Below are 18082 nucleotides of genomic sequence, written 5' to 3'. Positions count from 1 at the left end.
CTAAGCTTAGGAGTTTGTATTTTATTTAGTGGGCAATGGGAAACCACAAAAGGTTTTGAAGCAGCAAAACAATGTGATCAGCTTGGGGGAATACTGAATGCCAGCAATAACATACAATAGTAAGGCACAGCACAGCAAAAACAGTGCACAACCAGGAGGTCGGGGCTTGATAACAATGTCAGAAATGTACTTGCTCTGTAATGACAGACAGTTATTTCATTTGGTCTCTCCTAGTCTTAGTATCCTCACCTTTAAAATGGGAATAATCCTGGCAATGTCCTATTGAGAAAAGCAAGCTACAAATCTGAAAGCACCATATAAATATAAATGATTTGCATTTGACTCTCACAATTCCAGGATGTAGGTAAATAGAAACATTACTAGTCTCACTTTACATTTGAAGAAACTGAATCTTAAGAAGTTTGAAGCAACCAATTCATGGTTTCTCAGCTATATCTTCTGACAAAGCCTCAGTCCACTATTCTCTCTTTCTATTATATCATTATGTTCCACACTATTACCACTTTACATTTGTATCTATAGCTACAGTAGAACATGATATAATAATTGAAGCTAAAGAATGAATATTTAAAATGATTTCCATAAAATAAAGAACACTCCAATCAGTAACACTAACTTTTCTAGAATCACTAGTTCCCTAAAAGTACCTGACAGCTAAAGTTTTACTGAATTGATTTTTATATTTAATATGCCTTTAATTTTCAAAGGATATAAAGAAGCTTTCAATCTTATAAGTCCAAGTGAAACAGTATGTTAAAAAAAAAAACCTCACACACTTATGTACCTCTGAAAAACATAAAGGAATTAATTCTCAAATGTTCTGATATGGTAAAGAACCACATAAAGATAAAATGTAAAATTACATAATCCCATATCTTTGAGGTAAGCAAGGTGCAAACAGTACTGTATAGCTGGAGATTATCCTATCACCCTGAAAGACCCCAACTAATTCTTTACAGTTTTTATGGTAGGAGGTAGAGGGACTTTGAGGGCTTTGACTTTATTCTTTGTGAGGTTATAGAAATTAGTTATCAAAAGGCTTTCTAAATGTCAGTTTAGGAAATTGGAGAGACACCATCAATCAATAAACATTTCTTTAGAGCCTACTATGTGTCAGGAATTATGTCAAGTGTATTATTAGTAAATAGTAGATAATATACTGATATTATCTAACACCAATTAAAGAAATATGATACTGTCCATTATTTTAGAACTTTATCATATCCTTCAGGAATGAGGCATAGGAGCAAAAGCAAAAATCTCATTTGTTTTACTACAATATGAAAATTTAGAGTTGGCTCTTGACAGACTTGACAGAATTATCTGAAATATATATTTTACTAATGTGATCTGTCTAAAAACCAATGCTAAATTTTCTTACAACTGCTATAATTTGGAAAAAGGAAAGAGAAAATGAGTGTGTGTGTGTGTGTGTGTGTGTGTGTGTATGAGAGAGAGAAAGAGAGATATCTGTCAATTTGCCAAGAATGAGGTTGGTAGAACAATAATTTATACACCTTAATTTTTTCTTTCTAAAATATTATTCATTTTAGATATATTCAGAGAATTATTTCACCAAAATTCTTTTAATATTTATTAAGTATCAATATGATTCTGGAACCCATAAGGTAATAGTTTTTGTTTTGGGGGTTCTGATGAATTAAACAAGTGATGCAATATGTTATAGTTATTCTTTTTTACATATTAAGTTATTTTTAATATCAAATTTTACTTAGTTAGAAGACACAGTATACTACAGAGTAGATTATATAGCCTCAAGTCTCCAAAGAGATGTCCTAATCTACATCAAAAGATCCCTGAGAGGATAAAATATGTCAGGAAGTATAAAAATCAAAAAATTTCACTAGTAATTTATCCTACATCATTTGGTTTCCGCTTAGTTTTACAGGAACACTGGAGAATTCGTGCCAATACTCCTACAATAAGTTTATATACTGTATTTAGTAGTATAATTTTCAAATATGACAGAAATAACCCAGATGTGAAATGCTGAATCATTAATCACAGTCATGATTAATATTTCATAAAATCAAAGCAAGCCTATCCACCCCTAGTGTCATCAGATTTCCATAATGTATGAATCAAATTTAGAAGGTGTCTGATTTGAAAATACCAGATGCTCAGGTTGCTGAAAAGGAATGCTCAAAAACTATACCTAAGAACAGAGCATTATTTAACTTTACAGTTAATTTTTTTTAATATTAATCATGTGGAAATTAAAATTTTATAGAGAAAAAACTGCTATTTAAGAGAAATAAAGCTAACTGCACTTTTACACTTAAATAAACAGCATGATATATTAATATCATAATTTTGGAGATAATCTCTTCCAAAAATAAACAGAAAAATAAGACTTTAAACTTAAGGATTACAGAAAAGATCCTAGAAAAGCTATATGGTTCTGTATGGTTTTGGTCAATGCCCAATGAAAAAATGTGAGAACAAATAAAATCCGATTGTCATAAAATCAGTAAGGGTTCAGTTAAGTACTAAAGGCTCTAAATGACAGAGTTCTATCGAAGGTCATTACTATCATTTTATGAACTATAAATTGCTAACCTATTCAGCACTGGCTAAGATATCACAAATAAATAAAGCCTGTTATGTAAGTCACACTGAAAAAATAAAAATACTCTAGGGAAAACATACCCATTAGGAATAATATATGTTTAACTCAGGCCTCATATATTTTTACTCCTCAAATTAAAGGCTAATCTTTACTTATTATTTATATTACTACATTACTTATTATTACTTTACTTATTATTTATATTACTACATTAACAATTCCCCAAGCATAACACAAGTGAAAGTAATAGTCCTTAGAGTAAGTTGATCTTCAAACAACAAATTGTCTAAATTTAAAATGTAATTCAACTTGGAAAAATTCAAACTCTTAGAAATTTACCTGAAGAAAATATAATTCAGCACTTTTTTTTCAGCTACAATATCATGCATATTGGAACCAATGATTGCATACTTGCAAACTAGTCAAAGTATGTTGATGCACTGTATATTTTAGTCTCAAAGCTATGCATACACTGCATATACACCTAGAAGCTAAAAACTCAGCCTGAAAGAAGACTGTACCTCTCAACAATTTCAGATAATCAATCTCCTCCTTCCCTTGACCTTGTTATAAAATTTCCCTCCCATTTTTTCCCCCAGCAAAATAGTGGGCAAGTATAATTAGAGTTTTGTAATATGTACATAATATTACATTTGGTCTGAGGTTCTGTTTTAAACAAAAGCCATGAAATAATATCTTTTTATTTTCCTCAGCTCTTAAAGTAACTTAAAAGGATAAAAATGCCCTACCACATCTTTTCCTCTCAGAACACTAGAAAATTTTTAGAAAAGAAACTTTATATATTAATATTTTTGTTAAAATTGAAGTAGCACACTTACCAAAGTTATAAATAACTGATTTATCAAAGCTTCAAAAAGTAAGGTATACACTATATTCTTTCCCCAAATCAAATAGGAATCATTCCAGAAGACAACCAAACTATTTTGGGCCAAAAGGACCTCATGGTGGTCAGTGTAGGGAACAGTTTCCTTACATTTAGAGCTGTCCTAAAATGGAAGGACATACCCCAGAAAGAAGCCAATTTCCCATTACTGGCAATCTTCAAGGAGAAGGTGAATGATCAACCTCTCATCAGAGATGTTGTCAAGGAAGGCTAGCCTACTACATGGGTTGTCTGTCTGAACCATTTTTAACTTTTCTTAAAACAGGAGAAATTCATAAATACATATTTTTCCTTCTTGCAGGTTATATATTTTAGATTCTGTTCAGGTATATGTTGGATTAATCTGATGACCAGTCTATCCCATATAAGAGTTTCTGTAAATGAAAGATTCTTTTGGTCCCAGTATCTCTTACCTATCATCCTCTTTCTTAGGGCTACTATATATAGGTATATTCTCTAGACCCCTCTTCATTCTCTTTACTGATCTCAGATATCTACTTCTCTCTCACTAACCTCAGTTTATTTCTAAGCTTCGAATTGACTCTAATCATGCCTAAAAAGCAAGTTACAAATCTATTTCGAAAAAACAGAAAGCTCTAAGTTTTGAAGTGAAAGGAAAAAAACTAGCATCATCAATCTCAAAAATACTTCAAAGTTGGCAAAAGTAGCATTAGAACTCCTTTGACTCCTTCTGACTCTTCTTTTATTCATCTATTTTCCCCCTTAATCACCAGTATTCAAGATTTCAAATCTATTTTTAAAAAGTTAATTACTAATACTACAATAGTATTGTTTTCTACTACTTTTTTCCAATCATAAATATTTCAGTATTTCAGGTACATGTTAAATTAAATAGACTTGGAACTTAACCACTAGCATCACAGTATCATTTCCCTACAAAAACCAACAATAAAATTACAATTAAATTTTAGAAAAGAAACCCATTTATAAATCAGAGCCTTCCCAAATAAGCAACATTTTAAATAACTTATCAACTCTGAACTTATATTTTCCTACTCCCCATAACAACTCTTTTTCAGTCTCAAAAAAAATACATGCATATACATATATATGTGGAAGTAATGGGATTTTTTAATAACTCAAGAGAAAATGTAACTGGGTAAAGTAGTACTCTACCTGCTTTCTTTTCACCACTCCCCTTCCCCATTAAAACAAGGCTCACAATTATGTTTAGTTAATTTGTGGTTGGTAAAGGTTAGACTAAGAGGCTAACAAAAATTACAAATCACTTAAGGATTGCCCTTAATTTCAGGCTGGCACATTGAAACATTAGCTGATATGTCCAAGTACCAGTGTAAGCTGAAAATAAGGTTCTTCAGTCTATAAAAGGAAGTACTGTTTTCAGCACATATTTATTATTGCACAACTAAGTCAAGCAACAAGCAAATTGCATCCTCCTCTAAGAAAAATCTCCTAGCAGAGCATTAACATCACTATGTATGGCCTAAATCCTTCTTGTTAAAAGGTTTGTATCATACATGTATCAATATTATAAGATCAGTAAAAGAGCTATATTAACATAAACAATACAAAAATTATTATTAGCTTAAAATTTGTTTAATAAATCACAATCTGAAAGGGACTAATTTTCTTAACTGTACACTGATTACTCTTACATTCCCTTTCCTCAAGCCAGAGCCAACAATGGGAACAAAAAAAAGACAAATTAATACAAAAGATACTCAAGTTTTAGCAAGTCTTACTTTGCGTGTAAAAGACTGACTTAAATACAAAAAATATTTTTGTAAGTTGTAAAGTAAATGTGTTTATTCAGTAATGTTAGATAAGCAAACGAAATGAGGATGGTATGGCTACAGTTACAAATTTAATAAAATGTGTGTTGCATTATATTCAATTGGCATATATCTGGTCTAATGTTTATTCAAGTTTCTGAAGCACAGTAACTAATTTAAAAATTCCATTACAGCATTCTCTAGCACACACATTTTTATTAATTCTAAATTAGGGTCTTTTTCTAGTTTAATAAATACATTTGTAATTTTAAAAAATGTAAACCAGTATAATTAAAGATCAAATGTTAACTATCAAGTTTCCTCTAACTGTTTAATCGGGCCTAATAATACCTTGCAAAACAAAATGACCTATACATTTTGTTTAATGAACAAGTAAGCCATAAAGAATATTCACCTTTTTCCACTATTACTACTAGTTCATATTTTATGGTGTTTTGTAGTATTCTCTTCCAAAATCTCCCCAAAGGAGGTAATGCAAGTTTAAATATCATTTTACAGGCAATACAATTTAAATTCTAGTTAAGTGAATTAGATGCTCTTGGTCATAAAGTTCGTAAATGATGGAGGCTTAATACTTCATACTTCAAAGTCAAGTTTTTCCACTACAATATGAGGTCTCATAACAATTCCAACTTATATTTATATTGTTTTAAAACTTTTGAGTGATTTTCCATATCTTATTTGATCTGCACAACCACCCTAAGTTCCATAGGAAGGCTTGAATGATTAATCCCATTTTACAGATGCAGAAACCAGGAGGTTATGAGTTTCCCAAAGTTACAGAGCTAGTTAGATGGCAGAGCTGGATTTCAAACCCAGGTCGCCTGACTTTGGATTTGATATTCTTTCCACTGAATGTACAAAATGAATGCCAATCGGAGATAGGCTGAAGTATCAGTCAAATGATAGTGAAATATTTGACTTCTTTTAAGAAGATAGTATGTTTCTTGGACAATCTTATGTCTTAAAATGATTCAAAGAATTAAAAGTAAAGTTATACTCCTTGTAAAATGTGTAATTTCTTCATTATGATGGAATGCAACAAAACATCTTGCCCTTGGGTTGCTCTGTTTCAGCCAAAACAAATGCAAATGGCTTGTCGGATGACAGCTGTTTGATAAGGCTCCTCTACAAGACCTGCATGCTTTACTTTTTTCCGTGAAACTTGGGATGAAAGGCAGAAGGCAGGAAGAGAATTAATGTAGCATACAGTCTAAAGGCAATGCTACAACCGTGATTAAGTAGAAAAGTTAAAAGGCACAGATTTTCCACAGCTTCGCTGCGTGCAACCCATCCGTGTAACAAGTTGACAGGCCTAGCGCGTCAGCTCCATCATCCTCTCCGACAGCTAAAACGCAGCATTGCATCCCTTTTCAGAGAAAATTTGCGTCTGCACCATGAAGCGTTGTACATTATTTCTTAGCACTGCAGGGGGCTCAAGTCCATATGGAACCTTCACAAATATTACCACAGATCAAACCAGCGGCGTTTCGAGGCAGATTTGACATACCTATTTAAATGAACAGCAGGGGTCCTCGGGCTGCCTCAGGCTGTGCAGGAGAAAACCTCTGTGGAAAGCCTCGGCTGCAGCTCCATTACTCAGCAAAGACACACTCTACATTTATCATTCATTTCATTTCTGCCAGGGCAAGAAGCTCATTTGCCCAAGGTCAACAAAAAACGAAAAAAGGGTTGTTTTTTTTCTCCCCCAAGAAATGAATGTACCTGACAAGTGGGATTTTGTCCTTTGGGTTTGTGGAGCACAAATAAACACCAGATAATGTAAAAAGGACAATAAAGCTTTGTATAGAATAGGAATGCTTGAAATCTGTTATCAGATTTGGAGGGAGAGGATAAGGTATGTCTGATAATTACTTGACCAACTTTTGGAGAAACATGAGATGAGGAGAATAAAACTTGACAGGACCAACCAATTTTAAAAATGTTTAAAGGCATCTTCCATTTACAGGTAGCCATCTCTACACGGTAATTCTGGGAAATCAAAGAATATGCACACCATCAGCATCCATCTCTGTGAAAGAACTGTTCGTAATGCGGCAAAATGAAGTTGGAAGTCAGAGTGTAATAAGCTAATATCTGAGGCAGCATATGTAAAGGTAAATGGGCTAAAATTCCAGACTCATACTCATTTTTACCCACGAGTGTGAAAATCTTAGATGAACAATTTAAAAATGTAATTTGATGTAACTGTCTAATTTTCCCTCATGTCAAATGCCTAGCTGCCTGCCACATCTTTATATTCCTTCTTTTCCACCCTGTTGCTTTACTAGAAATAAAATATCTTGTTCATTTTTTTAAAACCTAAAACTTTCTAAGCAAGTCATAATATAAAATGGAAGAATCAGTATAACAAATTTCAGGTTATCTAATAAAAGACAATATTTAAAAAGAAAACCATCTAATTATACATTTAATAAATGGCATATTTTGTTAAATTAATAGTACGAATGTTAAACTTTATCACTAACAAGTCTAAAACCAAACCTCTAGAGGCCATATCATTATCCATTATGAAAATGACTAGGTAAATTCTGAAGATTCTGATGTAATTAATCAATTTAGATTGTAGTTAATATTATTTATCATAGAATATAATGTACTTACATGCATTAATGAGTAATATGACTGCTTGCCAGTATAAAACAGAAAGTGAAATGGACGGCCATCTTCTCCCCATTGGATTGCTAAATGAAAAGCCAGATGAGACAAAAAAAAAAGAAAAAGGAAAAAAAAAAAAGAAATGTATAATAGCTATACTGAATTGAAGTTCAAAACCACTTTCATAATGCAGCTTAATTTTTAAAATACCAAGCTAAAAAAAAGCATCATGGATATTTGACTAGATGCTTAAAATTTTAAACATATTTTATTTAAATTTGTATTATGAGAAATTATAATATTTTAATATAATTACCCTAGATATTTTGTCATATTCTTGTTTTATCTTAAATAAAAGTTTATATGAATTAATTTTGAATTTATTAGCCCTAAATGCATCATAACGTGTCATAATCACATTCAAATATAAAGATTTATAGGAAAGATCTCTGAAAACTGTAGCAATATACAAATCTGTACAATTTCCACATTTTTCTATGCTGTATTATTTGCCTCAGCAATGTTGTGTCAATCTACAAATTTACCAGATTATTCACTTTTTCAAAAACAAATTCTAAAGATGTTTATTAGGAGTTAGATCTGTAATAACCAATTATTTCCATGGACAAACAATTTGATGTACTGAATTCTTATGTGAGGAAATTAAATTGGAACTGACAATTGAAAAAGAAAACCTTTAATTCCAAAATAATATTTAGGTATTTATATCAACGTAAGAAGAGTTCTCTAATTTAGAAAATCTAGAATAATGCTGATATCTGGTGAAATTTATACAGAGCTATTCATTTGCAACATTTATTACATTAAAACAATATCAGGTAGCAGCTAAGTTGCTAAGTGAATAGAGAGGCAGTCCTGGAGATGGAAGGTCCTGGGTTCAAATATGACCTCAAACACTTCCAGCTGTGTCACCCAGGGTAAGGCACTTACCTCCAACTGCCTAATCCCTATCATTCTTCTGCCTTGGAATCAATACTTAGTATCAATTCTAAGAAAAAAGGTAAGGGCTTAAAAACAAAAACAATATCAGCTCCTCCAAGTACTAATTCAGGCAAACTGTTGCTATATTAGTTCTAGAATTCATAAAGGTTAAGTTAACTATAATCTAAAATGTAATGTTTCCACATTGTAAAATATGGCTAAAGAAATAAAGTGGTAGGAGAATGGGACAATAAGGTTACTTAAAGAATCAATCAATAAACATACAGCAAGTGTTAAATCAATTAATATTTATTAAGCAACTAATATATGCCGGGCACTGTGCTAAAGTAATAGAGATATAAAACAGGGTAAAAGATAGTCTCTGGCATAAAGGAGTACACAATCTAACAGGAGAGACAACACGCAATCAAATATATACAAAGGAAATATATACAGCATAAATAGGAATTGATTTACATAATTAAAAGGGATTGGGGAAGGTTTCCTGTGAAAGGCGGGGTTTTAGTTATATGAGAATCTACTGCAATAATAAAATCAGAATTTTAAGGAACTTTAGAGTCTTCAGTTTACATGTGAAATTAAACTATTTAAAAAAAAGGTTTATTTAGTTTTGTCCATGAGTGAGTCTGTGTTTCAAAAAAATCCTGTTTAAAATATATATGGGAGGCAGCTGGGTGGTTCAGTGGATTGAGAGTCAGGCCCAGAGATGGGGGTCCTGGATTCAGCTCTGGCCTCGGATACTTCCTAGCTGTGTGACCCTGGGCAAGTCACTTAACTCCCACTGCCTAGCCCTTACCAACCTTCTGCCTTGGAATACACAGTATTGATTCTAACACAAAAAGTAAGGGTTATAAAATAAAATGTATGTGAAAGATGAAGAACTGAATTAGGGCAAATCCACTTAAAAAGGAGCATGACAGGGAAGTGAACACTCTAGGAAGAAGAAAGACTTATTCTGCATAAAAATAAGGCTAACTCACTTGCCACTACTAACTTGGTAACAAAGATACCAAGAATCTTGAGAGGAGGTAGACCTGTAGTGTCAGCCCTGTTGTCTATGATGCTTTTTTTTAGTAATCATAAGGAAAGTAGAAAAAGAAAATAAAAAACAAATAAACAAAGAAAAACAATAAAGCCACTATATAAGCTTTGTGACTACATTCAAAATGGGAAATACTCAACTGTTCAAGAAGATCATGTTCAGGAGGTCAGAAATGAGTTTATATTCTACTAAAAAGCAACCCCCTAAAAAGATGTACACACTCTACTGGGTTTAAATCTCAGAAGAGCCAGCCATGACTGATAAGTAAAATTAGACTGAAAATATTTTGGCAGTCTATTTCTCTACTTGTATTGAACCATCTACTATAAAGAATAGTTAAAAACATGTATTTAACAACAACAAAAAAAGCACAGAACTCTGAATTGTGAGCTTTCATTTGTTATTCAGTTATCCTATTTAACAACACCTGATGACAGTATGGGTAACTACTTGGGCCTAGGCCATTAATACATGTACCTGAATTGCTGCTATAGAATTTTAAGAATAATTTTCTATTAAGTTTTTTTTTTTAATAGAAGACTTCTTCTCTTTCTTTTTTTTTTTTAAACCCTTAACTTCTGTGCATTGGCTCATAGGTGGAAGAGTGGTAAGGGTGGGCAATGGGGGTCAAGTGACTTGCCCAGGGTCACACAGCTGGGAAGTGTCTGAGGCCGGATTTGAACCTAAGACTTCCCATCTCTAGCCCTGGCTCTCAATCCACTGAGCTACCCAGCTGCCCCCTTCTATTAAGTTTTTTACCTTATAGATTCAATCATATTTAGTGGCAGTAATTTTGTATTTTGATAAAACATTTTAACCCAAATACCTCTACTAGTAAAATGTAGATGGATTGCTTTTTTAATGCCCTTCATGTTTTTAGTGGCTTCATGGCATACTGTTAAGAACACTGGATTGCTATTTTAGTTCTAATTCTACCACTAAATCACTTAACTCCCCTCTAGACCTCTGTGTTTTGTCATTTCTTAAAAGAATGGAGTGGCCTAAATTATTTCCTATCCTTAACTCTTGTAGCTCTAAAATTCTGAGATAGCAGACCCTTTAGCTATCGACGTTAAAATGGCCTAAAAAGCCACACCATAAAGTTAAATGAATTGCTAGGGTCACACAGCCAGTGTTACTGCGCTGTTTTTTTTCCTACACTACCTCCTACTAAAATAGAAAGCTATTTATTGTTATCATATGCAAAGAAAATTAACTGTAGTGTTTGTTTTTAAGTATTTAGTTTCGGTTTTCATATTTTTTATGTAAACCAAATATTTGTAAAAATAACTAGAACAAGTGAGCAGAAGATTACATACAAGAGGATATTTCATCAATTCCAAAGCAATGCAATATTACTAATGCCATTTAACAAGTTTTTAAAAGCACTGTCAGTCAACAAACAATTGCTTAATATATATGTGAAAGACACTGACAAGTACTAGGAACACCAAAGGAAAAAATAGTAAAGAAAAAAACACCAAAGAAAAAAAAGAAAAAATCCTCCTACTAGAATGTATATTCCCTGAGGGCTACATTTGATTTTTTTTCATCAAAAAAAAAAAAAAAAGATATTAAAAGATATGGTGTAGGAATCTGGAATGATTAGTTTTAAAAAAACAACAACTTGTAGACTATATAAGAAGCCTCACATGAATACATTATGAATACTTCCTTCAAGAAAAGAACTGCAAAGCACCAGATATGATGAGTACAAAATGTCACCCAAAAATAATTTTTTATTTTAAGTGATAGGAAAGTAATTTTTATTAATAAGGGAGTCATTTCTGAACTAGCTGTCAGTATACAATCAGAGTACTAACTTGTTAGAATAAAATTCACAAATAATATAAACAATAAATATAAAAATATAAAAACTAATAATATAAACAAATATAAAAATATAAAAAATAAAAACAAAAAAGATATAATGAGCATATATGTATATATACACACATATAAAAAGCTTCAACTTAGCCTACTTAAATGAGTTACCTACAGTGAAAAAGGAAATGGAAAAAAGAAAGGAGCTAAATATTTGATGATCAAAATTTCATACAAAAGTTTAACTGGTACAAATCAGTTACTAAGATGAGGAAGCCAAAAGACCCTAAAATCCTATTTAGCAAAAATCTGAATTACTTGCCAAGTACGGAGATATGGCAATGCAGAAAAACAATAGTTTAGAACATAAACTTTTTTGAAAATATGGCAAATGGTTGTAGAACATTATGAGCTGCATTATCTCATAAGAAAGTGAGAGGCAATGGAGGAAAAACCATTTTAAAGAAAAATGGAGAAAACATTAAAGTAAAGGTGAGTGAAACTCAACTATAGCATCTTGATGGTGTTTAAGGATGAAACTGAAAGATTAACAGGCAGAAAAAAGATGGAAAAAATCTGCAAATACTTTTGTACAAATTCTTTCCCCTAACAAAGACAATACACCCACCACATTTGGACAAAAGTAAAAACGACAATGAAGGGGAAAAAATGGGAAAAGTGACTGAACTACTACAATATATAGAGGATGCCTGCATTGGAGGTCAAACAATTTTAAAGATGATGAAGGGATGCTCAAGGTAGCTGAGGGAGGGGGAGGATATCAAAGGCAGATGTACAAAAAAAAAAAAGAACTTATCATAAAATACCTCTACTAAAATTCTTATATCTAAACTATATAGGAACTGATGTAAAAATATAAAACCAAGAGCCATTTCCTAACACTTAAATGGTTAAAGGACAAAAACCAACTTTTTAAGATAGTGCAAACTATCAACTACCACATTAACATTTTTTGAAAATTGCTAAAAAGAGAAACGAAAACTAAAATGTGCAAATTAAATGCAAATGGTAACTGTACATACTCATCAAATTGACAAGAGTAAAAAAAAAAACAGATCAATGTTAGATAGACTATGAGAAGATAGGTATGCTACATTGCTGGCAGAATACCTCTTGATCAGGTGATCCTACTATTGGATATAAAATAAAATTAAAGACAGAAGAAAGATTCCACAGATAACAAAAGATTCATAGTCATATTTTTTGAGTAGCAAAAACTAAAGAAAACAAGTTACATGCCTACTAATTGGTGAAGAGACTGGCTGATCTGACCGTGGTAAAGGAACGTAATGGAATATACTGGGCCTTAACAAATTATGAATATGAGAAATTCAGAAAACTATAGAAAACTAATGGAAAAACTTATAGGAACACTGGAAACAGAAGTAGGGGGTAAATTATACCTGATGGCTACAATAATGTAAGTGAAAAGAATAGTAACTCTGAATGATGATGATGATCTCCATCATTATTTGGTCCCCGAAGAACAGATTTTACAATATATTTCCTGATTTTTCAGTAGAATTTAAGACAACATCAGATACAATGTTGGTTAGCTTTACTTAATTGTTGTCTTTGCTACAGGAAAGGGCTCAGAAGAATCCTCTGTGGGGAGGGACATATCAAGAAATAACCATAGGGTGCAGCTGGGTGGCTCAGTGTATTGAGAATCAGGCCTAGAGACAGGAAGTCTTAGCTTCAAATCTGGCCTCAGATATTTCCTAGCAGTGTGTCCCTGGGCAAGTCACTTAACCCCCATTACCTAATCCTTCCTGCTCTTCTGCCTTAGAACCAATACACAAAATTGATGCTAAGACAGAAGATAAGGCCCAACAAATAAATAAATGAACATAATGTTAAAGAATAAAGCAACAATAAAACATTTTTTTAAAGTCTATGAAGTCAAAGGGTGCCTAGTGTTGATATAAAGAAAAAGATTTGAGGGGCAGCTGGGTAGCTCAGTGGATTGAGAGCCAGGCCTAGAGATGGGAGGTCCTAGGTTCAAATGTGACCTCAGACACTTCCCAGCTGTGTGACCCTGGGCAAGTCACTTGACCCCCATTGCCTACCTTTACCACTCTTCTGTCTTGGGGCCAATACACAGTATTTACTCCAAGCCAGAAGGTAAGAGGTTTAAAAAAAAAAAAAAAAAAAAAAAGATTAAAGACATTGTACGAGGGAAAAAAAAAAATCTAAGCTATGTAAGAAAATGAGGCTTGAAAATGTGATGCTTTGACTGGTGGCCAAACTGGAGATTTCTTCTTGGAAATAGATTGTAATGAATTTTCATACTCGTTTTGAACCCATTTGTCTAACTCCTGCCCAAATTAGTGCTAAAATGCCATAGGTCCTTGTTTCCTTTAATCTCTACTTCCTCTCCTACACCTTTCTTAGCACTGATACTTTACAGTCCTGCTCTTCTTAAATTACTGCTCCTTCTACAAATGTCTTGAATGTCTGACATGGTACTGAATACCGGACATATCTCTACTCAGCAGTTTTCCTCCTTGACTACATTTGACTTGTTACCTTAGCCTAGTATCTTCTTTATCCTATCACATTTTATTAGATAGCAGCTACAGTTTTTGTCACATCCCTAGCAATAGTCAACTAATTATTGGAACTGTATTCAGTCAGTCTAAAGAAGTCGAATCACAATTGCAGCCACCAAACCAGTCTCAGCAAATAATCAGGATATACTTAGTACTCAAAATAACCAACATGAAAACAAAATAAACAAACAAAAAAATGTATGTAGTTTTTACATGTTATTTAAAACACTATTAAGAAAACCTAACACATAAGTATTAAAGTACTACATAAGAATATAGCGAAGAACATTTTTATTAAATGTATTAATTACTAAATGCAAGGTACTAATAAAATCTTGTGAAAAGGGTGTAAGATTTTATTAAGCTGGAAAGCTGAATTGCCTCTTAAGCTTTATATCAAAAATGCTTCCATGTAATGCTATAACCCCATGGTGGTGAACCTATGGCACATGTGCCAGAGAGGACACTTAGAACACTCTGTGGGAATGCATGCTGTTGCCCCAGCACAGAGTTTGCCTGAGTTCATTATTAGAAAGGGGGGGGGAACGGGACACAACAGGGGCCAAGGTGTGCTAGGCTGCTCCCCTCCCCCTCTACATAAGCACCTGAGGACATTCTCATATTACCTCCCCCTCTAAAAGGTTCATCACTTCTATAACCTATTGGCAAATCTTTGTTAATTAGTTATACCTGGTTTAAGAATAGTGTTTTCTTTATAATTACTGATTATATAGCACCTTTTGATAGAGACTTGAAAAGTTGTAAAATACATTTTTTTAAATCAACCAAATATAGAATTATCTATTTCTACATCTTATTTTTCCTATGCAATTACTACCTGGAATCAAACTGGTGAAAACTGAAATTAATATAAATAAATTCCAGGCATAAATTTATATTAACCAAGTTTATTAAAGATACACTTTTCAAAAGAAACTTACATCGATCAATCCCAAATTATCTAAGAGTTCTGCCTCTTTATCCTGTCCAAAATGAGAATACAGTGAACTTCTAGTTCCCAAAGAAAAGATAATTTTTGTTTTTCCCACTAGAAAGAAGATTTCTTGGCCATTTCCAAAAGGTAACCTATGTATTCTCTTAGGTGTCATCTTCATTTCTCTCCCATTGAAAATTTAAACTTGTCCCATATATCAACAAGATTTGAGAACTGAACTTTTTGCTTTAACTTGCCTGAATCAGGCCTCCATGTTACTTGTCATCTTCACACCATGGTTCTGGGGGTGTATCCCCCCATTCTATTTCCAGTTCCTTTTTTTGTATTGCCTGTCCCCATTAGAATATAAAGTCTTTGAGGGCAGGATCTATTTTGTTTTCTTTAATTTGTATCACCAGCACACTTAGCATAATGCCTGCCATATAGTAAGCATTTAATTAAAATTCTCTCTCTTGCTAATGGAGGTCATTCTATAGTTAGTAACTGAGAGTTGAGAAAGGCTTTGGATTTAATCCCTGAACTGCTATTTGAAGTATAACCAGTATTACTAGATTTTTACAGTTGTTTTTAAGATCTAACCCTTTCTCAATTTTTCCTTCAATATGTTGTTCTGACCTTTCCTTTGCCCCTGTATCATATTTATTACACTTGCATTATATAGATTATGAATTCCCTGGGACTCATTTTTCACTTCAGAACTTAGCTCCAGTAATTTGCAAAAAGTATGTAACTAATGAACAATTGAGTGGTTGATCTCAAGGATCTAACATTTGATTGGTGGGGCAGGGGAGAGTTAATTATATAGTTTCATGGAGAATATAGGGTAGACAGGATGGAAATGTACTAGCAATCCTGGAGTTCAAGAAAGGCTTCCTCTTCAAGATGGACTTTCAGCAGTATTGTGAAGGAAAAGAGGGCCTCTCTGATTTAGTGGTTAAAAAAAAAAATTCCCAGAATGGGTGATGGTCAGTGCCAAAGGTATAGAAAATATAGTGCCACATACAATGGCATTGGAAAGATAGGTAGGGATCAGGTTGTGAAGGACTTTAAAGTTAATAAAAGTCCTGGAAATTTTATTTTATAAGCAAAAGAAGCCAAAAGTTTTTGAATAGGGGACTGAGATGGTCAAAGGAAAATCAATCTGTTAACTGTATCAAGGCTCTTTTGAAGTAGGGAAATAATTGGATAAGGGAAGACAATTTTAAAAGGCTATAGTCTATACAAGACAACAAATATCATTCAATAGAAATAAGGAAGTTTGAAAGAGGGGCTAGTTTTTTAGTAAATATGATTTATTTAGGGTATGTTGACGCTAAGTATAAAATGTCCATAAGGAATGGACTATTTCAAGGGTTGGTGGACTAACCTTCCTTGGAAGTCTTCAAGCAAATCCTGAACATAAATACTTCCAGAAGATGGCGAAGTGATGATTCCTTTCATTTGTAGGTTGAATTAGATACCTGCTGAGGGCCTTACCAACTCCAAAAATCTCTATTCAGTGAAGCACCGACCTTGAAGTTTGGTCACTTTTCCCCCCTTACTGCCAAGATGATGATGCACTGCTGTTAAGTAATGGATGGTTTACGTGTATGGCTGTCCTACAATATAAGCCATAAGTTTTTAACCTCTTCATCTACCCTAAAATGCCTATATGTTTCTAAAGTATTCTGGGATTACACAGTTTTCCTCAAAATGGGGATTCCTAATCCTATTTACTTATTTAATTTAATTTCAGAGCTATTCATGAGCATAGTATAATTCCATCCCCAAAAATCCAATTTCAATTTTTAAAAGAGATGATGTCATATTGCATTTTTAGTAAAAATGAATGTATCAAAGATAGTAATCACTGCTTTTAAGAAAAGGAGATGAACTACAGAAAGAGTTTCATAAATGCTATGCAGTCAGAGAAGAAATAAGGGAACCATCCATATTTGAAAATTATGATATTGCTGAATTTTAAGTGTAAGAGGGGAAAAAAATTATGTGTATATAATTAAACATAAGAAGAGTCTATCTGGGGGCAGCTGGGTGGCTCAGTGGATTGAGAGCCAGGCCTAGAGATGGGAGGTCCTAAGTTCAAATCTGGCCTCAAATACTTCCTAGCTGTGTTACCCTGGGGAACCACCCCCCCCCCCCCCCCCCGTTGCTTAGCCCTTACTGTTCTTCTGCCTTAGAACCAATACACAGTATTGATTCCAAGATGGAAGGTAAGGTTTTTTTAAAGTATATCTGACATACCTTAAAGTTGTATAACTTTATTACCTTTTATTTGTACATATGTAAGTATTATTTGTGTATCTATATGTATATAACATATAGTCAGTCTTATCTATCTAGTCAGACTTAGTTTAAAACCAAATTTTTTAACATAAGTGTTTCTGTATAATCTGATAAAAAATTACTAAAACATAAACCTTAACAAAACAAAAACAACACAAAATTCACCAAATACAATCCAGTACTACTATGTAATGTTGTTGAATTACTTGTATCTGGACTTTTAAATTTTGTCAATAATTTCCTTTTGTGAAATGTTAATTTTTAAGTTTTTAAAAATATTTTCATTGGGGGCAGCTGGGTAGCTCAGTGGATTGAGATCCAGGCCTAGAGATGGGAGGTCCTAGGTTCAAATTTGGCCTCAGACACTTCCCAGCTGTGTGACCCTGGGCAAGTCACCTGACCCTCATTGTCTACCCTTACCACTCTTCTGCCTTGGAGCCATTACACAGTATTGACTCCAAGATGGAAGGTAAGGGTTTAAAAAAAAAAAAAAATATATATATATATATATATATATATATTTTTTTTTTTTT

At 33.0% G+C, this 18082-nt stretch overlaps 1 protein-coding gene across 1 annotated transcript in view; it reads right to left on the bottom strand.

Moving 5' to 3' along the window:
* Positions 1-18082, bottom strand: part of MRPS9 (mitochondrial ribosomal protein S9) — a 96303-nt gene that overhangs the window by 19459 nt on the left and 58762 nt on the right. The window contains exon 5 of the mRNA XM_044670470.1: positions 7916-7995. Coding sequence (XP_044526405.1) covers positions 7916-7995 — 80 coding nt within the window. The remainder of the gene's footprint in view (positions 1-7915; positions 7996-18082) is intronic.

Source organism: Gracilinanus agilis, chromosome 3 (assembly GCF_016433145.1).
Source record: "Gracilinanus agilis isolate LMUSP501 chromosome 3, AgileGrace, whole genome shotgun sequence".
NCBI lineage: Eukaryota > Metazoa > Chordata > Mammalia > Didelphimorphia > Didelphidae > Gracilinanus > Gracilinanus agilis.
This window is presented reverse-complemented; position numbering and strand designations above follow the sequence as displayed.